Source organism: Anabrus simplex, chromosome 11 (genome assembly GCF_040414725.1).
Source record: "Anabrus simplex isolate iqAnaSimp1 chromosome 11, ASM4041472v1, whole genome shotgun sequence".
Lineage (NCBI taxonomy): Eukaryota > Metazoa > Arthropoda > Insecta > Orthoptera > Tettigoniidae > Anabrus > Anabrus simplex.
In genome coordinates this window covers 12,990,355-13,007,305 of record NC_090275.1, presented here as the reverse complement: position 1 = coordinate 13,007,305, position 16,951 = coordinate 12,990,355, and the positions used below count along the sequence as shown (strand labels likewise).

General features: G+C 41.0%; 1 protein-coding gene across 6 annotated transcripts in view; it reads right to left on the bottom strand.

Moving 5' to 3' along the window:
* Klc (kinesin light chain) overlaps positions 1-16,951 on the bottom strand; it is a 416,901-nt gene that overhangs the window by 261,192 nt on the left and 138,758 nt on the right. The window contains exon 1 of one of the 6 annotated variants that reach the window (XM_067155484.2): positions 7,306-7,376. The exons of the other annotated variants lie outside the window; for them this stretch is intronic. Within the exon in view, the coding sequence (XP_067011585.1) occupies positions 7,306-7,334 (29 nt within the window). The 5' untranslated portion in view covers positions 7,335-7,376. Of the gene's footprint in view, positions 1-7,305; positions 7,377-16,951 lie in introns of those variants that run through there. 6 annotated transcript variants of the gene reach the window in all.

The following is a 16,951-nucleotide window of genomic DNA, read 5'->3' as shown; positions in this document are numbered from 1 at the left end:
TCTGAATAACTGACTTTAAAATCTCCAATGCCAAACAGCTCAGTTATGACATTTAGTACAGAAATACAGCGTATCTCTACAAGTAACATCCCGGCTCCGCGCAGTGGTATTTGAAGGTGCTTAAATACGACAGCCTCATGTCGGTACATTTATCGGCACATTAAACAAACCTACAGGGCAAAATTTCGGCATTTTGGTGACTCCGAAAGTCGTAAAGGTATTTAGTGCGACACAAAACAAATAACATTATTTATAAAGATTTGCGAATTAGCGACCTGCCCGGTATCCACACAGGAGCAGTTTATAATGTACGGCCATAAGCCCTTAGCAGTTTTTCCTCCTGATGTATGTACGCAGCTCAGTGCGACGTTTTTCGAAGGCCCTTTCGGCCGTGTGTCTTAGTTCGCTCCCTTCTCCCCATGCGGTGTTTAAACTATTCCTGCGCTTTCACTAAACGATGATAACTCTAAAATAACCATGCAAATATGCTGTACTGTAAAGGATATTTTAGCCTAAAGATTGAGGCGAATGAGCAATTTACTTTAATTTGTTTTGATAAGAATTACTTGATGATCTCAAAATATTGTTTCTAATTTTATGTACCATGTTACTGCAAACTACAGTATAGTATAAGAAGGATTATTAAGGGCTACCTCTTACAGCTAATGCATCGCCTATATAATCGCCAAATTCTTCCACGTATCGTTGACACTTTAGGTAGCGTAAGACAAAAAAAAACAAAAAAACGCTCAGATGACAGCATTTTCTTGAATTCCTTCATCAAATTCGCCACTGCTCAGCTCTCTTCTGTCCTAAATTAATACTTGATAAATGTTCTATCGTGCAGCTCTCGAGATTAGCCCGCACAGACATACACTTACCGAGGACTTTAATATGCAAGGAATTACACTGATTTAACGTCATACTGTTTTATTCCACGGCCTTCTTTATTCGCATAACGCGGCGGAACTGTTACAAAAGACGGTCAGAAGAAAAGATCCAATTCTTGCGCCAATACAAATTACCCAACATTCAAAATACGTAGTTAACTCTACACAGCGCGTGGGAGAAGGTAATATTTCATTCGCAGTCACTTTATCAAATTACACGTGAAATAAGCGGTTTATTTCCCGAGTGCCAAGATTTAAAAAGCGCCAATGACTTCAATGTTCACAATGCTCAACATTTTCCACGCACTGCGGCTATTTATTTAGTAAAAGGAAGAAAGAAACTATTCAACATCGAGAATACTGGACACAATTAACAAGCCTTTGCAATCAACTAATGGAATGCTGGTTCAGTTGGCAACAGTGTGTAGAGGGGGAGAAACACATAACGAGAGAGAAAGCCCCTTGCGTGCCGGCAACAACCCTAAACCTAAACCTCGCAGGCAGGGGGAGCTATTGATCCTACACCTGGTCTTGCATGTACACACTACATCCTAAAAAGAAGAGACACGCTGAAAAACTAATCACAACTCCCACACTATTCTCAGTATTAAAAATGGGCATTCAGGAAAGCGGAATCGAAACAGAAGCCAACGTAATTAAAATAAATAAATCTGGAAACAGCATACAAACTCATCCGAAATATCTTCAACAAAAAATTAATTTCCAAACAAAAAAGGTAGAACATCACACCAAGGTAATTAAACCCGAATGTATCTAGGGATCGGAAACATTAATTCTGAACAGAAAACTGAAATAGAAAACACTGAGGGAGAAAATCAACGCAGGCCTAAGACTAACAGAACAACAGAGACTCAGTAAGGAAAAGGAAATCAAACAATTCACAGTGACATTAAAAACTCAGATATTTTTATAGACACGTGAAAAGAACGGGCTCACAAAACAAATACTATGGCATGGATCAGCGAAACATAAAAGGAGGAGATATTTAGTTTCAAAATTCACAAATGGTAAGCGGGCCAAAAAAAGTGACCCGAACAACTTGGGACAAAGAGAGAAAAGAAACCCACAGCAAAAGGAAGGCACAAATACAGGCAAACAATCGCCTCCAAGTAATTTCGGTAGTCCTCGATGGGCTTATTCACAACAGTGTCCATAACGTTCTAATATCAAATATAAGCGATTGGAGATTATATCCCAAGAGAAGAAAAGTCTACCAACACTCAAGCATTTCATTAAAATGCCACCTGACGAGGCATGAACCGAAGCCAAAACGCTAAGTAAGCTTAGAAATTTAACTTTAAATTACAATAATTAATCATTTAAGGAACTGATATAATTTGGTAGTTTCACTTATACTCGCCATCTCGCTTTCAAAGCAAGCCCAAGCATGAATCAGAGTTCGTGATGTCAGCAGAAAGCTTCCGGAATGAGAAGGCCAGCTCAAGATAGCAATGTACTCATTCTCCCACTAGCACTTGCATTACCCCATTCACTTCGCGAGAAAAGATCCAGAGGTGCTTACGGTACTATACGGTACTAAACACCACGTTAGAATTTAAAAGCAGTGTTATCGAATATGTGCTCCACAAGCTGATTCAATAATGCTATTTGTTTTAATGATAACAAAATACTTCAATGCTCCTTCAACCTCTGTAGAGAAAGGCCCGGAATATTCTGTCTTAGATTGGCTAGAGAACTTTAATTAGTTCTTTGGCATACTATGTGATGATGATGATAATAATAATAATAATAATAATAATAATAATAATAATAATCATATTAATAACAATAATGTTGTGGTTTTATTGATATTATGGCGACATACGACAAAGTGTGAAAAGAGGGTGTAATCTACAAATCCCACCAGGAAATTCCCAGCATCTAAGTAGCTAGCCTCATTAATAATAATTGACAGGTCCTTCCAAGCTGTCATGGGTAATAGCGTAAGTGTGCAAAAGCAACTCAAAATTGGTCTACCTTAATGCTCCGTACTGTCTCATCTTTTATTCAATCTTTACATCGCTGATATGCCTGATACAAGACAAATATGCTACAGAACACACTAACAGAGACCACAAAAGACAAAGGATTTAACCGCGCTTGGGAATTATTTTCGACAGTGGAGGCTTCAACAGAGCATGAACTAAACAGAAGCGGCAGGTTTCCATCTACATAACAGAATGGATAAAAGGGATCTTGCAGTATATTTTTAATAACAGTCGTATACAGAACAACAGGCCGAAGTACACTCCATGCGACACTCTTTTAAACATTATCTTGAAAAATCTGCAGCTAAACATTCAAGTGCGACAATCCTTCGTTACTCTGTAACAGAGTAGTACGCACCCGTATCCTAACACAGTCATTAGGTGAAGAGTGTCGACACTACTGAACCACTCCATGCGTTTGATCATCGGAACAATCAGGAGCATTCCAGTTCAGTAGCTTCTCATCCTAAGCCACGTTTCTCCACTACACCTTCGCACATGCACTGCTCTAGTTCGAGAATATCATACAAAAATATAATCAACAATTATTGTTCATTAATGAAGATCTCACAGGCATACGCCTAGACAGGCTATGGTCAAGACACCTCCCGCTCCAACCGGCTAAGGAACCCTATCCGGTAATAATTTCGACCTAAATTAACAATGGGTACGAGAGTGGTAAACAAATCTATCTCTAGAGCTTCGTGGTATGCCTTGCATCACAGAATATGGATTTGATCTACCTCGAGGAATTTGCTCAACTCTTAACCGCGCATGGACAAAGCACGTAGCCTATAGGGACTTCCTATAAAAGTGGAAAAAAAAAAAAATCCTCATCTACGGCATGAATGTCTAACAGCCCCACAAACGGTCGTCCTGTGTGCCTACACAAGCGACCCCAAAATATTAGTTAGGCCACACACCAAGCCACTGTCTACATATACGCTTAAATAAATAAATAAATAAATAAATAAAAGTTAATTATCTCTTCGCATTAGCGATCGGCGATCCACTGGATTATGATTACCCACTGAACACAGACTCTGAGGATTCCGAATTTCTTCGTCTTTCCACAGATCTCCTATCTTCAATTATTCTCCTCTCAATAATGGCCTTGAGAAGCTAATATCGTCCATCTTTCGAGTGTCCAATGTCCTGGAGCTTCCTGCCTTTGATGGTCGTCAGAAGCGATTTTTTTTTACTCTCGTCTTACTTTCCTTACTGTTTTGATATAAAAGCCAAAAGCAGACGTTCGTTCATATCTACTCTAGTGCGCTGTCACCGCTCGTGCTTCAAAAGGAGGCTGGAGCATTCTAACCGCCAGCTTATAGTGGATCCAGAATTGATGATGATGATGCTTGTTGTTTTAAGGGGCCTAACGTCTAGGTCATCGGCCCAAATCCAGAATTGCTGCGTATCCGTAACCGCACCCGTAACGAAACGAGAAATGACGGGCTGAACAGCAGTTAGGAGTCAGATTTCAAACAGCAATGACTTCATCTAATCCGAAGGTAGCCGCGGCCGCATATTATGCCATAAAGTAAAGGAGGATATAAACGTTTGTGAATCTCACAGATGTGATAGTGGGGATGTATACTATAGGTCCTATCTGTTGGCGGACTTACATTTTCAATCAATCAGAGAGACTTACAAAAATGTTACAAAGATGGAAACGTCACGTTTTGAGTGGATAAATTTGAAAAGCAACTGCTGTTCAGAAGAGACTGGCTATAGCATTGCGGAGTTAACAAGCAACAGCGAGATGCAACGCGTGCTAGTTCACTGCGTGTCCCCTCTGATGCGACGGCAAAAGACCAAGTGAGCGAACAAGCCGCTGAGCATTACTGTATCAATATTTTACAACAGAATGGTGAAACTGAGTACCGTCCACACTGATACGACACGGCCAGATGCAACAATTATGGACTCTCCTTTAGAAAATCGTGGCAAAATTCATTAACCCACTGCCACTAGGGCAAAACGCTGCTAAATTCACGACCAAAAATACCGAAAAGGCTTGAATACATTTACGAAAAAGTACTAATCGTGTTTTATAAACTTAAAGCAGAGAGCAATTCCGAGAGACGAACAGTGAAATGCTCTTCGGGTAAGACTGGGAAGAATGACCCCTTGAAAGGAAAAACATTATGATTCTATGTTGGTGATTAAAGAATAAAATTACCTGATTATCAAGTCTATGACGAAGGCTGAAGAATTCCAGCTACTCAATGAACAATGAACCGAGAAAAGAAGGAAGGAGCTATGAAAGGAGGGAAATCAGACGTATTCCTCCACCATGCCAATCTATTACCATCAGGATTGGACGACAAGACGGACAAGAAAGGTAACTTCAGCCGTCTCGGACAACGCGGCGGTGGTGGTTTGCAAGTAATAACGTACTCCTCGATGTTGAGAGATTTAAATATGGAATGTCCAACAAAGCAGAATTTATACAAATTGTTCAATATTAAGCAATGGCCACTAAGATCATAGATTCTCCCTAAGATGGATCTGGGCCTCGGCCCTCGATATTTCAGAGCTTCGGGTAAGCTTCGTATGAAATTCAGCGAGTAGCGACAATATTTCCTCAGATATGTAATGATCATGTCTCATTCAATGTAATAATATGTGCAGGAAGATAAGCCATAACCACATATACACCTCACCAGTAAGATGCCCCAGACATGCTTGTATTAACAAATACCAAACAATGATATTCTTTGCTTGAGTTCTCAGATGGCTGAAGAAATTAATTCTAGAAGCGCAAGCTCTGCCACAATGCTAGCGCATCAAAACTGTCAAAACTCTTTCTTGTTAAAGAACCCGGTGGCCATTCCTTCTTGATTTTCTTGTTCTCCACAACACAGTGCCTCAAAGTCAGAAAATCTACGAGTCGGCCATAAATTGAATAACTAATGCAATATTTTTTACATCAAATGTAATGATCATACCAAGTCTTCCCTTTTTCATTACAAGAGCTCTCACCTTACGGACCTCCGGAGTCTCACATCCTTTCAGCACTTCTTAAAACGTAACGTGGAGTTCTTAATCCGAGTGTTGTAATACAATTCATTTGGATTAATCTCCCCCCATTTCCACAAACAGCGGGAAATTATATCTGCTGACACCTTTTATCCCCACGGAAATTCTGACAGCAGAATACAGACGTGTGAATCTACCTCATTCATCGGACAGAAAGACAAAGAGGAGTGATTGAACAAATTATGTGCTTTCATTTGACGAACTAGCGAATACACTTCAGTGCCAGCCCGAGCAAAGATACAACACAACGCCAAAGTGGTAAGCACGAGCACCTTTTCCGACACTAGTCATGCTGAGAGTTGAAAGCTCGTTTTTCAACGCTGCGCAGTGCACTCTGGTCTGGTTTCCAGTACGTTTCCATTAAGCGCTGCCTTCAACCTTTTTTAACTCCATTATCTCATGATGTAACCGACGGCACCTAAATCTAAACAAAAAATCCCAGCCCATCCTCTTATGCCCACAATACCGACGATTTACCACCAACCGCGATCCCCATCGCCGCCGTCTACCCCGAGATACTTTCGAATAATCCAGAACGAACACCTCACCTTCCGTCCCCACATCTAATTAAATCCTCCAACAGAGCCCGAATAAGTAGCCGACTCGCCAGCACACGCTGGTGTCTCAATAATTCATCCCTACTAGTCCACACCTATTAGTATTTTTACTCATTGCTTGGGCAATTGTCACCGACCCCACTTGTGTCCGTAGAACACAGACTCGTCAGTGACGCCCAACGGCTCCCGTTCCGATAATGCACCTCACACGAGTGTGAATCTTCCGTAACTCAACCTGCATCGCCCTACTATTCCAAAGAAACACTCGACGATCATCGTCATTTCTTATCCGAGATGATCCACGTTCTCGTTGAGAGGCCCTCATTCATCAAACCACTTTCTACTGTTGACTTCCCCCCACAAAAAAAATGGTGCTCAAAAACACAGCAAAATAACTGAAAATAATGTATGTTCATCGTGAAAAGAGATGTAACATTGTATGTTAAACTGATATGTCATGTTAAAATAAATGTAAATATTTACACCTTCATCGGTAACTACTTTTTTGTAATAAAGGAAAACTTAACCAAAGAGGCCAACCATTTCTACAAGCTCGTACATTTTCCCATGAGCCATTTTCCCCTACCCACCATCCGTTCCATAAATATCCCAAATCTCGTGGTCAGAGAGGATATCCCAAATCTCGTGGTCAGAGAGGGGTGTTCCCCGCTCCAACCCCTGAGGGTGGGAAATGAAAGTTTTTCGTTCGTTCTTCACACCTTTCAAAGATGACGGGGTTGGCAACATGTCCCTCACAGTACATAAAGGGAAGCAACCGTTGGTGATAACAATAGAAAGGAGACTTACACACGATAAGCATTGATGGTCTTGGACATGGTGTCTCACACAACAACCCGGTCACAGTCCTGAGATTGTCTGCTCACACATCACAATAGTCTTCATTTGTACTTGAACAACAGCACCGTATTTCCATACCTAACGCTGAAAAAACATTACATTGTAATGCAGAATTCCACGACAATTTGCCATCCTTAGTTAGTACTAATATTGAATGGGACAGGGCGGAAATCGTCCCTACATTTCACTTCAACAGTTCACAGTTCCGACGAATATACTTTAGACATTCACTAGTGGTTGGCGTACAATCTCGGGTTTTAATGATATTCCATCATAAAGGTTAATTTGTTATCATTTGGGGACAATTACATATTAATTTTTCTTAAACGCAAATAATAATACGATTAATGGCGGGAAGTATGGTATGGCACATGAACATTTCCTATCATATGCAGTATCATTGCCTAAATTAAAAATAAACCTTCAACAGTTTTGTGTGAATCCAATTAAAGTCTAAATTTCCAGGTATATGCACTCGTCTGATGCGCATTGTGACTAATTATGTGCATTTGTTGTAGGCAATACCTTAATATACTTCTATTTATTCCTGCTCGGAGGACAAGTTTCATCGATCTTTAACCGATGACATTTGAAGAGGTTTGTTAACACCGCTTTATGAGATATCTCAAACATAAGAATGGAGTAAATATACTAGTTTATTGCGCCTGTTTTAATTCAAATACCAAGTGACCAAATAAATATTTATATCAAAAGAATACGTACTCGTGTTTTACATTCATGGTTATGCTTCAGCAAGCAAAGACCTCATTAGACAAATGAACGCCATCGACATTATCAGGCTTATGACCTTCGAACAGGTGGTTTCTGTTATCACGAACTAATTTTCACTGACAAGCAACCGCCCAGCTCGAGCAAGCCGAATAGGATGAGCTGTGTCTTGAGTAACAGCTAAAATCAGCTCGCACACAAGAATCATCGGACAAGCTTACACAGTTGCTGAAATACCAATATAAATGGTCCGTTATTGGACATTATAAATTTTCCAGCTAACTCATTCCTGGTTGCCAGCGTTTCGCCTCCGTGTGCTAGGTTGGGCTCGCCAGTTGGTACCTAGCACACCTACCAAGACACATGGCTGGTGCATACCGTGGAGGCCACTGCGTAGGCTGCTTGGAGCCTTCGGCAGTGCCAATGCACTAAGAGAGACTTCGTCTCTTTACCGAAATATTGATGCCTGCTTGGCCCATGGGAATCAATATCTATGTCAGTTGCCGAAATGTAAGAATCTTTTAATACCAGAAACGACCGTGAGTCTTCTCACAAACGTGGCAATACTGATTTTATAAATGATACTGTTCTCCTTCCAGGAAGGTCTACAACGCTCAAATGCTACGGACACCACGAACTCTACACTACACGATCCGAACAGCAACACAATGAATCACTCGGCGAAAGCTACTTCATCTACAAACTCCACCGGACGGGACTTTGTGAAGACCAAGAGCAACAACGAAACAAATTTAAATAGAGTTAAGTCCCGATTATTCGTGTGCTCGTTACCACGTTTGCACGTTCATCCTGTAACCTATATATTTATTTTTCTCGCTTTTAAGCTAGACTTTCTCTAAGTTGTGTTGTTCAGAAACATAAAACCCGCACCGTTAGGCAAGGGAATACGTACTCGCGTCTCAGAAAACGTCTGTTATCTGTATGGTCTTCACTTGTATCTCGTCAAAGTAGAAAATCATAAGAAAGCTATTTTAACAACAAAAAATGTATTCGTCAGAAAAATATTCAGACATGAGAGCGATTCTGGACCCGCCTGGCTACCGTGACCATCATGGTGCCAGACGTGTGGCCGGCAGGGTACGAGAGATGTTGGAGAACAAGTTCTGATCAGAGTGCGTGCCAAAACTTCTCCGCAGTGTTCATTTGACGCTGTTGATGATGGTTCATACATCGGATGGTGACGTTAAGCTTTGAGCATGCCCCTTGGTGTTATTCGACAGGAGTAGGCTATGTGCCGACACCGCATTTCATCCTCTCGCTGCGTCAACAGCATCGTCGCCCACGGGTGTCAAACAAAGACCTGCACGAAACACGCCGAATATCTCCCCGGACATTCCCGGCACTAAAAGCCATGCGCTAAATAAATATTTCAAATCATAATAGTTTCAAAAAAGTATACGTATGTCCGCTTCTATAATGGTTCAACAAAATAAAAGCGGGAAGGGGAATGGGAGAAGTTACCGCTGTCGGCACTCTGTATACAGAGAAAGTTATGATGTTCATAAACGTTTATTGGGTTGGATTATCAGCTTTTTTTCTTTCGTGTATGTTCTCCCCTTTTACTGTATTTTCTTTCTAACCGACAAAACCTCTGAGCATATTCCACATGTATTATATACGGCCATCGTGATATACAACTGGCTATGCCGTATGACGGGAAGTGTTAAAATTCAGCTGAAGCTTGAATTTTAGAACACAGGATGAGAAATTAGTTGAGACTTCACATCGTGGTCGTAAGCGATATGTACCAGATGTATATATACACATGAAAGAGCTCCGACACACAACTACCACCACAGAGCGAGGGGAAATCTTGAAGGAAAATGGAAAGACTGCATTTGAGGTAGTACAGTGTGGTCTCTTCACTGAAGATTGTAATACACTGATGATATTTTGACCTTCAAACCAAACTTGTCTCAATGATACGTTATAGACCATAGCATTAGTAGACGAATAAGCTGAAAGGACTTTTTTAGAAGTAGGAAAGATCATAATATGAAGATAAAGTTGGAATTCAAAAGGACAATTTGGGGTAAATATTCGTTTATAGGAAGAGGGATTAGGAATTGGCATAATTTAACAAGGAAGATATTAGATCAATTTCTAGCTTCTTTGACATCATTTAAGCCACGATTACGTAAACAATTGGTGGGTAATCTGCCAATTGGGTAACAGCCCTAAATGCACTAACTGATTGAATGACCGATCGATCAGGTTCGAGAACCAATCTAAAGGAGTAGAATCAGAGAAAAGATTCAAACACAAGCCAATGCCAGAATATTACAAACAGTATTCCAAGATGCTATCAGTTCACAGATTGTGACCACGGAGAACCTGAATTCTAAATGGAAGCAAAATTATTAGAAAGGTCCATACAACTCTAAAGAAAAAAATGATTTACAACAATCTTGTGAATAGCACAAATCAGAATCTGTAAAATGCCGTGACCTACGTGTAATAAATAGGGTAATGTAGGATGCTAACGTTTGAAAACCACTACAATATCCGGTTTGATGTCTGCTGCCAGAGGGACTATTTTACAATTTTTAAGAACTGCTAATAGTTTAGATTGTCGACGATCTGGAACTACTGTACTAAGGAATACTGAGGCATCGTGTTGTATCTTGTACTTCAGTCATCTCTTGCCACGGTACCCCGTCTCCACGGAAGAATTCAAAATTAAAATAAGTGTACTTGACCTCTTGGTCTGGCACTAAGGGCAGCAATGAGAGGCACTTGAAACTTTCCTCGTACCAAAGTAGGGAGTAATCCTACCACTGCTGGCATCTCACTTCACTTATTCATGTAACGTTAAAAAACAGATTATGAAAGAAAACGTCGGGCTATGAGGCCTAAGACCGCAGTGTTGAATTTTAAAAGAGCTTCGTACAGCGGGCTTCCTCATGTTGATTTACAGACACATGATCTCGCCCAGCTGAAAATTTGGACGATCAATCAATATTTTGCGTTGTGCACACTCAAACTTAAGTCTCCAAGGAATAGAAACATTCAAGGGCTTTAAAGTCAATGGCGAGGAACAGGGTGGGGTGGGGTGGGGTGGGGTGGGGTGGGGTATCAATCAATGTGTTCTTGCGGATCGGGAGGACAAGTGCCGCAGTGCTCCAGAAAGGAGAATCGGGTCACCTTCATCAGGCTCGCCGATGTTTACACACGTCTTTACTGCCAATGGACACTTCGTATTTGCCTCTAAGCGGGAACCCTACTGAATGTTCTATCTTTGTTCAATTTTGCCTTACACAACATTCCGAGTTAAGATGGTCTAAATCAAGAGCTGGCAGAAGACTTACAACTCAAACGCCTTATCTTGTTAGGCCAAATTCAGGCACTACGGTACAGAGGTCAAACGGAATGTTTATACGCGTCAGACATATCGAAAAAAAAGGGACTGTCGGAAATAAAGAAAGTGGGGAAGTTTTTAAGAAAGACCCCGGGACCAAAGAAATCAACAGCAGATGAATTCACTTTCCGCCTGAGAGCAGAGAACTGTACGAAGAGTTTGTCAAGATCTCAAATTGAGCTAAGAAAAGGATACTCGCGTTTCATGGATACATTAAAAGAGTGGACCAGAAAGAACAGCAAAAACGATACGCACATTCCAACAGAACAGGAAAACCCAACTTCCTTGGGTGAAAGAAGTCCATCGCGGCTAACAAAATAAGATGTTGGAAACAGGGAAGTATTTAGAAAGTAGAAGCGAAGGATTAGTCCGAGCAGAAATCAAGGAGAACCGGGATGTTCTCAGGAGAGGAACGATCTAGAGCGAGTCAAGGGACAAAAGAAAGTTTGTGAAAGAGGAAGTAAAGAGAACAGAACTAAAGAATGTAAAGGGAGTTTTGTAGGGCACCTTCAAATATCACCGGACTGAGCTCAGGAGCCACTCAGACCGGCTCCAGTCAAAGATCTAATGACTGAATACACGCGGGTGCTGATCAGGGTTGCTAACCTCCCATTACAAAATATCGTACCAAGTCTTCAAAATTATTTATAGAGTAACAGGTGTCCAACGAATGACTCAGCGTTGCCGATTGTTAAGTTCCTAGATGGCCAAAGATATCACTTCCAGAACGACAAGCTGATGTACAAGCCGGTGCTCATTTCTACTGTATGATCTCTTTTATAGGACTTGGATCTTCATGATATTGCTTTTGCCTGCTCCCTGGCGGTCGTTTTCAGGCTCCACTGTCCAACTGCTCGTTGTACAGGCCTCCTGATCTGGACTCTAAGACCACGGTTGTCGAAGACCCTCTGAAGAATACGACCCAATGTCACATTGGTCTTGTCAGCGTCTCGAAGTTCGATCCGTGGCAGCGACGGGAGATTGTAATTGTGGAGGACTAATTCCTTATCTCGGGGACTAGGTACCTGTTGTGCTGCCATTTCATACATCGCACACACTGTTACCCTCAACCACACGGACATACCTACATCAGATGTTGCACTGACTGCATGGCTTTATGGAATTACTTCACGCTGTCAACGTTGAGAAAAATATATTTCACAGTGCAATGAAGCCACTCACGAACACACACGTTCAAGGATACTACAGTTTTGCTTTACGTCGCAGCGACACAATAGGTCTTACGGCGACAATAGGATATGAGAGGGTCAGTTTCGGGGAGGAAGGGACAGACGCCTTAAGGTACAGCTCCCAGCATTTGCCTGGTGTGAAAATGGAAAACCACGAAAACCATCTTCAGGGCTGTCGACAATGGGGTTCGAACCCAAACCGCGCAGCCACTCGCTCGGGGGAGATTAAATGAAACTTAAGACTACAGTAGCAAGATAGCAAGAACTACGTGCGCTATTTTCGGGACATTAAAATGATGAAATACTGGTATTAATGTGTCAGGTAAATACAGCTGCAAGATCATTCAACAACGCAATAATACTGTGAGATGCATTGTTTCGCAGGTAGTGGTAGGTTATGTCGTCAGTTCTTCTGAAGAATACTCACTTTTGCATGGAAGAGGTGAAGAAATTAGAATTATATTTCTTGATGTGTACATTATGGTTGCTAATAGAGTACGGTGCTCATTAACTCGTCGGAAAGACACCTCGTGACCTGTTATTAATGGAATGAACGAAGAGGTCTCTCCAAAAGAAATTCAGCATCTATTGAGTGACGTGCAGTTGCTTATAATCTTTCGCATTCCGATGTCTTTATGGATCCAAAGCATACGTGTTACAAAGAAAATGTTAAGAAATCCTGTGCTAGGATATTACATAATAAATTTCCCCAGCTGTTCTTGTGGATTTTTGTCGTTTTCTTGGGCATTTTTGTGATATGTAACGGTTATTTGACTAAGCTTGTCGTGTATGAAACTAATTTGCAATTATGTGAGCACATCCATGTCCGTATTCACGCTGGAATTAACTTCAAGTAATAAGTTTATCTACTTCTGCACTGCAAACCATTTAGATCTGAGGTATATAACAATACAATTTAAACGCGTTGCAATGAATGCCTCACTAGAACAAAATTTCCATCGCCTGCCAACATCAATCCCGTAGAAAACATAACTTCGCGATGTCGGACTTATGGTAGGAATAACTACGTTTGCAATTTTAAAACTCAAAACCCGCCTGGACATGGTAAATAGGCGTTTCTTTCGCGGAGACATTCTCGTCCTCCTCGCGTTTTAATAAAATACAAATGGAATATTGTTCAGCTTTCGAAATTTTTCTTCGTCACTAAACTCGCATGTTTACGTTCACGTAAAGCATTTCCAAATAATGCGACAAAATGAAACAACAGTGCGAGGAAGAGAGCCTTCATTTCACTCAACGAGGCCAATAATTATCATTGGAAGTATGTCAATAACAGGATGTAAAAATGTATAATTCTACCAGCCATGCTAATGCTTAGCATGCATAAAAACATTCTGCCCTTGACATGTTGTAATACGTCTAAAAATCTAGTTACGGAATAAAGCATGCAAAATCCATCTACTGGTAGAAGGGGAGTAGGGGGACCGGACAAACATTCGACTATGATGCATTAGTTGCAGGCTACAAACAAGAGAACTTAAATGAAATTCAAACCACGTTCCGGAATGAATATAACAAAAACTATGGTCACAATATATTGGGTGTTTCAAAATTGTAGGTACAATCTGCAGGGATGAGAACAGGACAATGAAACAAGGAAAGAAGTCTTAATGAACACACAGGTCCAGGAAATCTCCGAGATATGACAATTAGATTACAACGTTGTTCATACTACTACACTGGATGTCAACAGGGTCTTGTGTTTGAAGCAATTGTCATGGAATGGATGTCGGCAACTGCTACAAATACAAGACGCTGTTGCGCCTGCTACCTGGAACAAAGTATGAACAATATTGTAATGTGATATCTCGGTTGGTTTCCGGAGCTATGTTTATTAGGACTCCTCCCCCTGCATCACAGTGGTCCTACTAAACCCTGTAATCTGGACCTCTACTTTTGAAACCCCTCCCCCGCTGCATATGATAAAACATTCCAGGTCTGCTAATCTAATTGAACAAGAAAGTTGTCATCAGACCTGTTAAGAGAAGCCTGGAACAACGAGGAAAGGTGCGGAGATGTAAATATTGAACACAACGCGAGCCTTATCTTATTTAGCTTCAGCCACTGTGCAACTTGTTACAAATTCCAATCGACGTACTGGCGACAACTTTCGCAATGAACTCCACTTAGGAGGGAGGGGATTCAGAATATAAACTTCTGTATTGTGTCTGAGACAACAACGGAGTATAATTGAGATGCCTTACTGCCGTTTGGAAAATATTACGCAAGGTACTCTTCACCGTCAAAGTCGAGGGGTCTGTTTCAACGTGGCAAACTGCAGTCCAACCAAAACGTCAGATACCTAACTCATCACGAAAGTATTATGGGGTTTGATCAGCAAGTTCGGAATTCACGCCGTTTCATATGCTGGACCCGGCAGATTTCAATGGAATTCGGGTGAACATATCCTCAACTGAATGGCAGAAATCATTTTGGCGTAAAATCAACGTTAGTGTTATAATTCATTGCTGAAATATAGCTGGGTGGATCCTAGTAGTTAGCTGCTAGCTCTATATCTTCAAGTTACGCAAAACACTTTATAGCGAAAATGATATTTTGACAACACGCACTACAAACATATTTTATTAACATGTACGGTGTACTGTATATCAAAATATTAGAGTTTTACGGCTTCTCTGCCGTTTATAATGAAAGCTACAATATTACGCAGTATATGAAATCTTGATCATCTCTATGTAAACGAGCAAGCAATTAACATCATGATTTCAGCACGAACAAGGAAACTGCCGGATTCCTGTTCAGATGTCACGCTGTGCACAACGATACTCCGATCTCTTTAATGATCATCCTACCACGCTGCACTGCAATCGATTGCTTCAATATACCACAATCCACTTAAAACTGCAACAATAACTTAAGTCTCTAAATAATATTTTACGAGCGAATGGCAATTACCGTTTATCCTATGATGTCTGAATTGATCACCCTGCCAAGTCTGACTGCAGTAAGTCTGGTCCAATCCAAACAGTTCCCTTGTAAGATGCCTTTTGGAAAATTGTTACATACGGAGAACATTAAACGTTAAGCATGGCAAGCAGTAGTACAATCAGAACGGAACGATTCATGGGTTTGATCAGCAAGTTCAGAATTCGATTTTCTCTTTCATATTTATCAGTATCGTATCCTGGACTGACGGGAAAGAAAAAAGTTAAAATACTCTTGTGCTGGAAAGATTTCTTCGTGAACAACGCTATCCTCGAAATTTCATTTTCTGATATCTGAAAGAAACTCCTGAAAATCTCTTACATCATCCTTGTCTTCCTCACCTTACCCGAATATCACGAACGCTAACCGACATAATTTCATCCTGCTTAGCTACAATCGAAGTCGTCCGACTTTCGATACTGTCCTTTGACGTTAATGACAGTTTTGTAGTTTATGTCCAGAAAACGTGGCATGTTAAAAGGTGGAGAAACACTTAACTTGTATACACCAGTAACCGGAGTCAGGGGTACTGCACATGCCGTCTTAACATTTACCATGTTCGTAGTGAAGAGGGCCGTCCGCGGAAATAAGGTACACTGAACTATGAGTCTGTATAAAAGACGATTTCGTTACACAAAGGTTCGAATGTATTTAGACTGAAAGCACAATGTAGGAGGTGGATCTGTCGCCCAGTTCCACACAACAGTGTACAGACGGCTACAGCAGAGAATGTCGGCCAGGCTGAGCTCAAGACAAGCAACAGACGGAACATAAAGACACTTCTCAATTTCATCAACACCAAGCGAGTTGGCCGTGAGCGTAGTTGTGAGCTTGCATTCGGAATATAGTGAGTTTGAACCCCACTGTCCTTAGCCCCCAGACGGTTTTCCGCGGTTTCCCATTTTCACACCAGGCAAATGCTGGGACTGTAACAATTTAACGTACACTGCGGTTTCCCATTTTCACACCAGGCAAATGCTGGGGCTGTAACAATTTAACGTACATTAACAATGGACATCACATTCACATTGCCCTTGGTCTCTTCGAACCTCATCTCCTGACAACTGCCAGTTTTAAAACATATTTAGCCTGATTCTTAACAAATAAGAATGTCGTAACAAAGAGGGCGAAGATAAAATATTCTAAAAAATACTGTGCAACCAATGTTCTTAAATGTTATGAAAGCGTTACGACATTTTAGGTGTGTCATGATTACAAATGCTGCTAGCGAACGAGCATTTTCGAAGTTAAAACTCTTAAAACATTATCAATCGTCAACGACATAATGCATTCACTTGTCATTACGTCTGGTGAAGATAAATTACAAAGA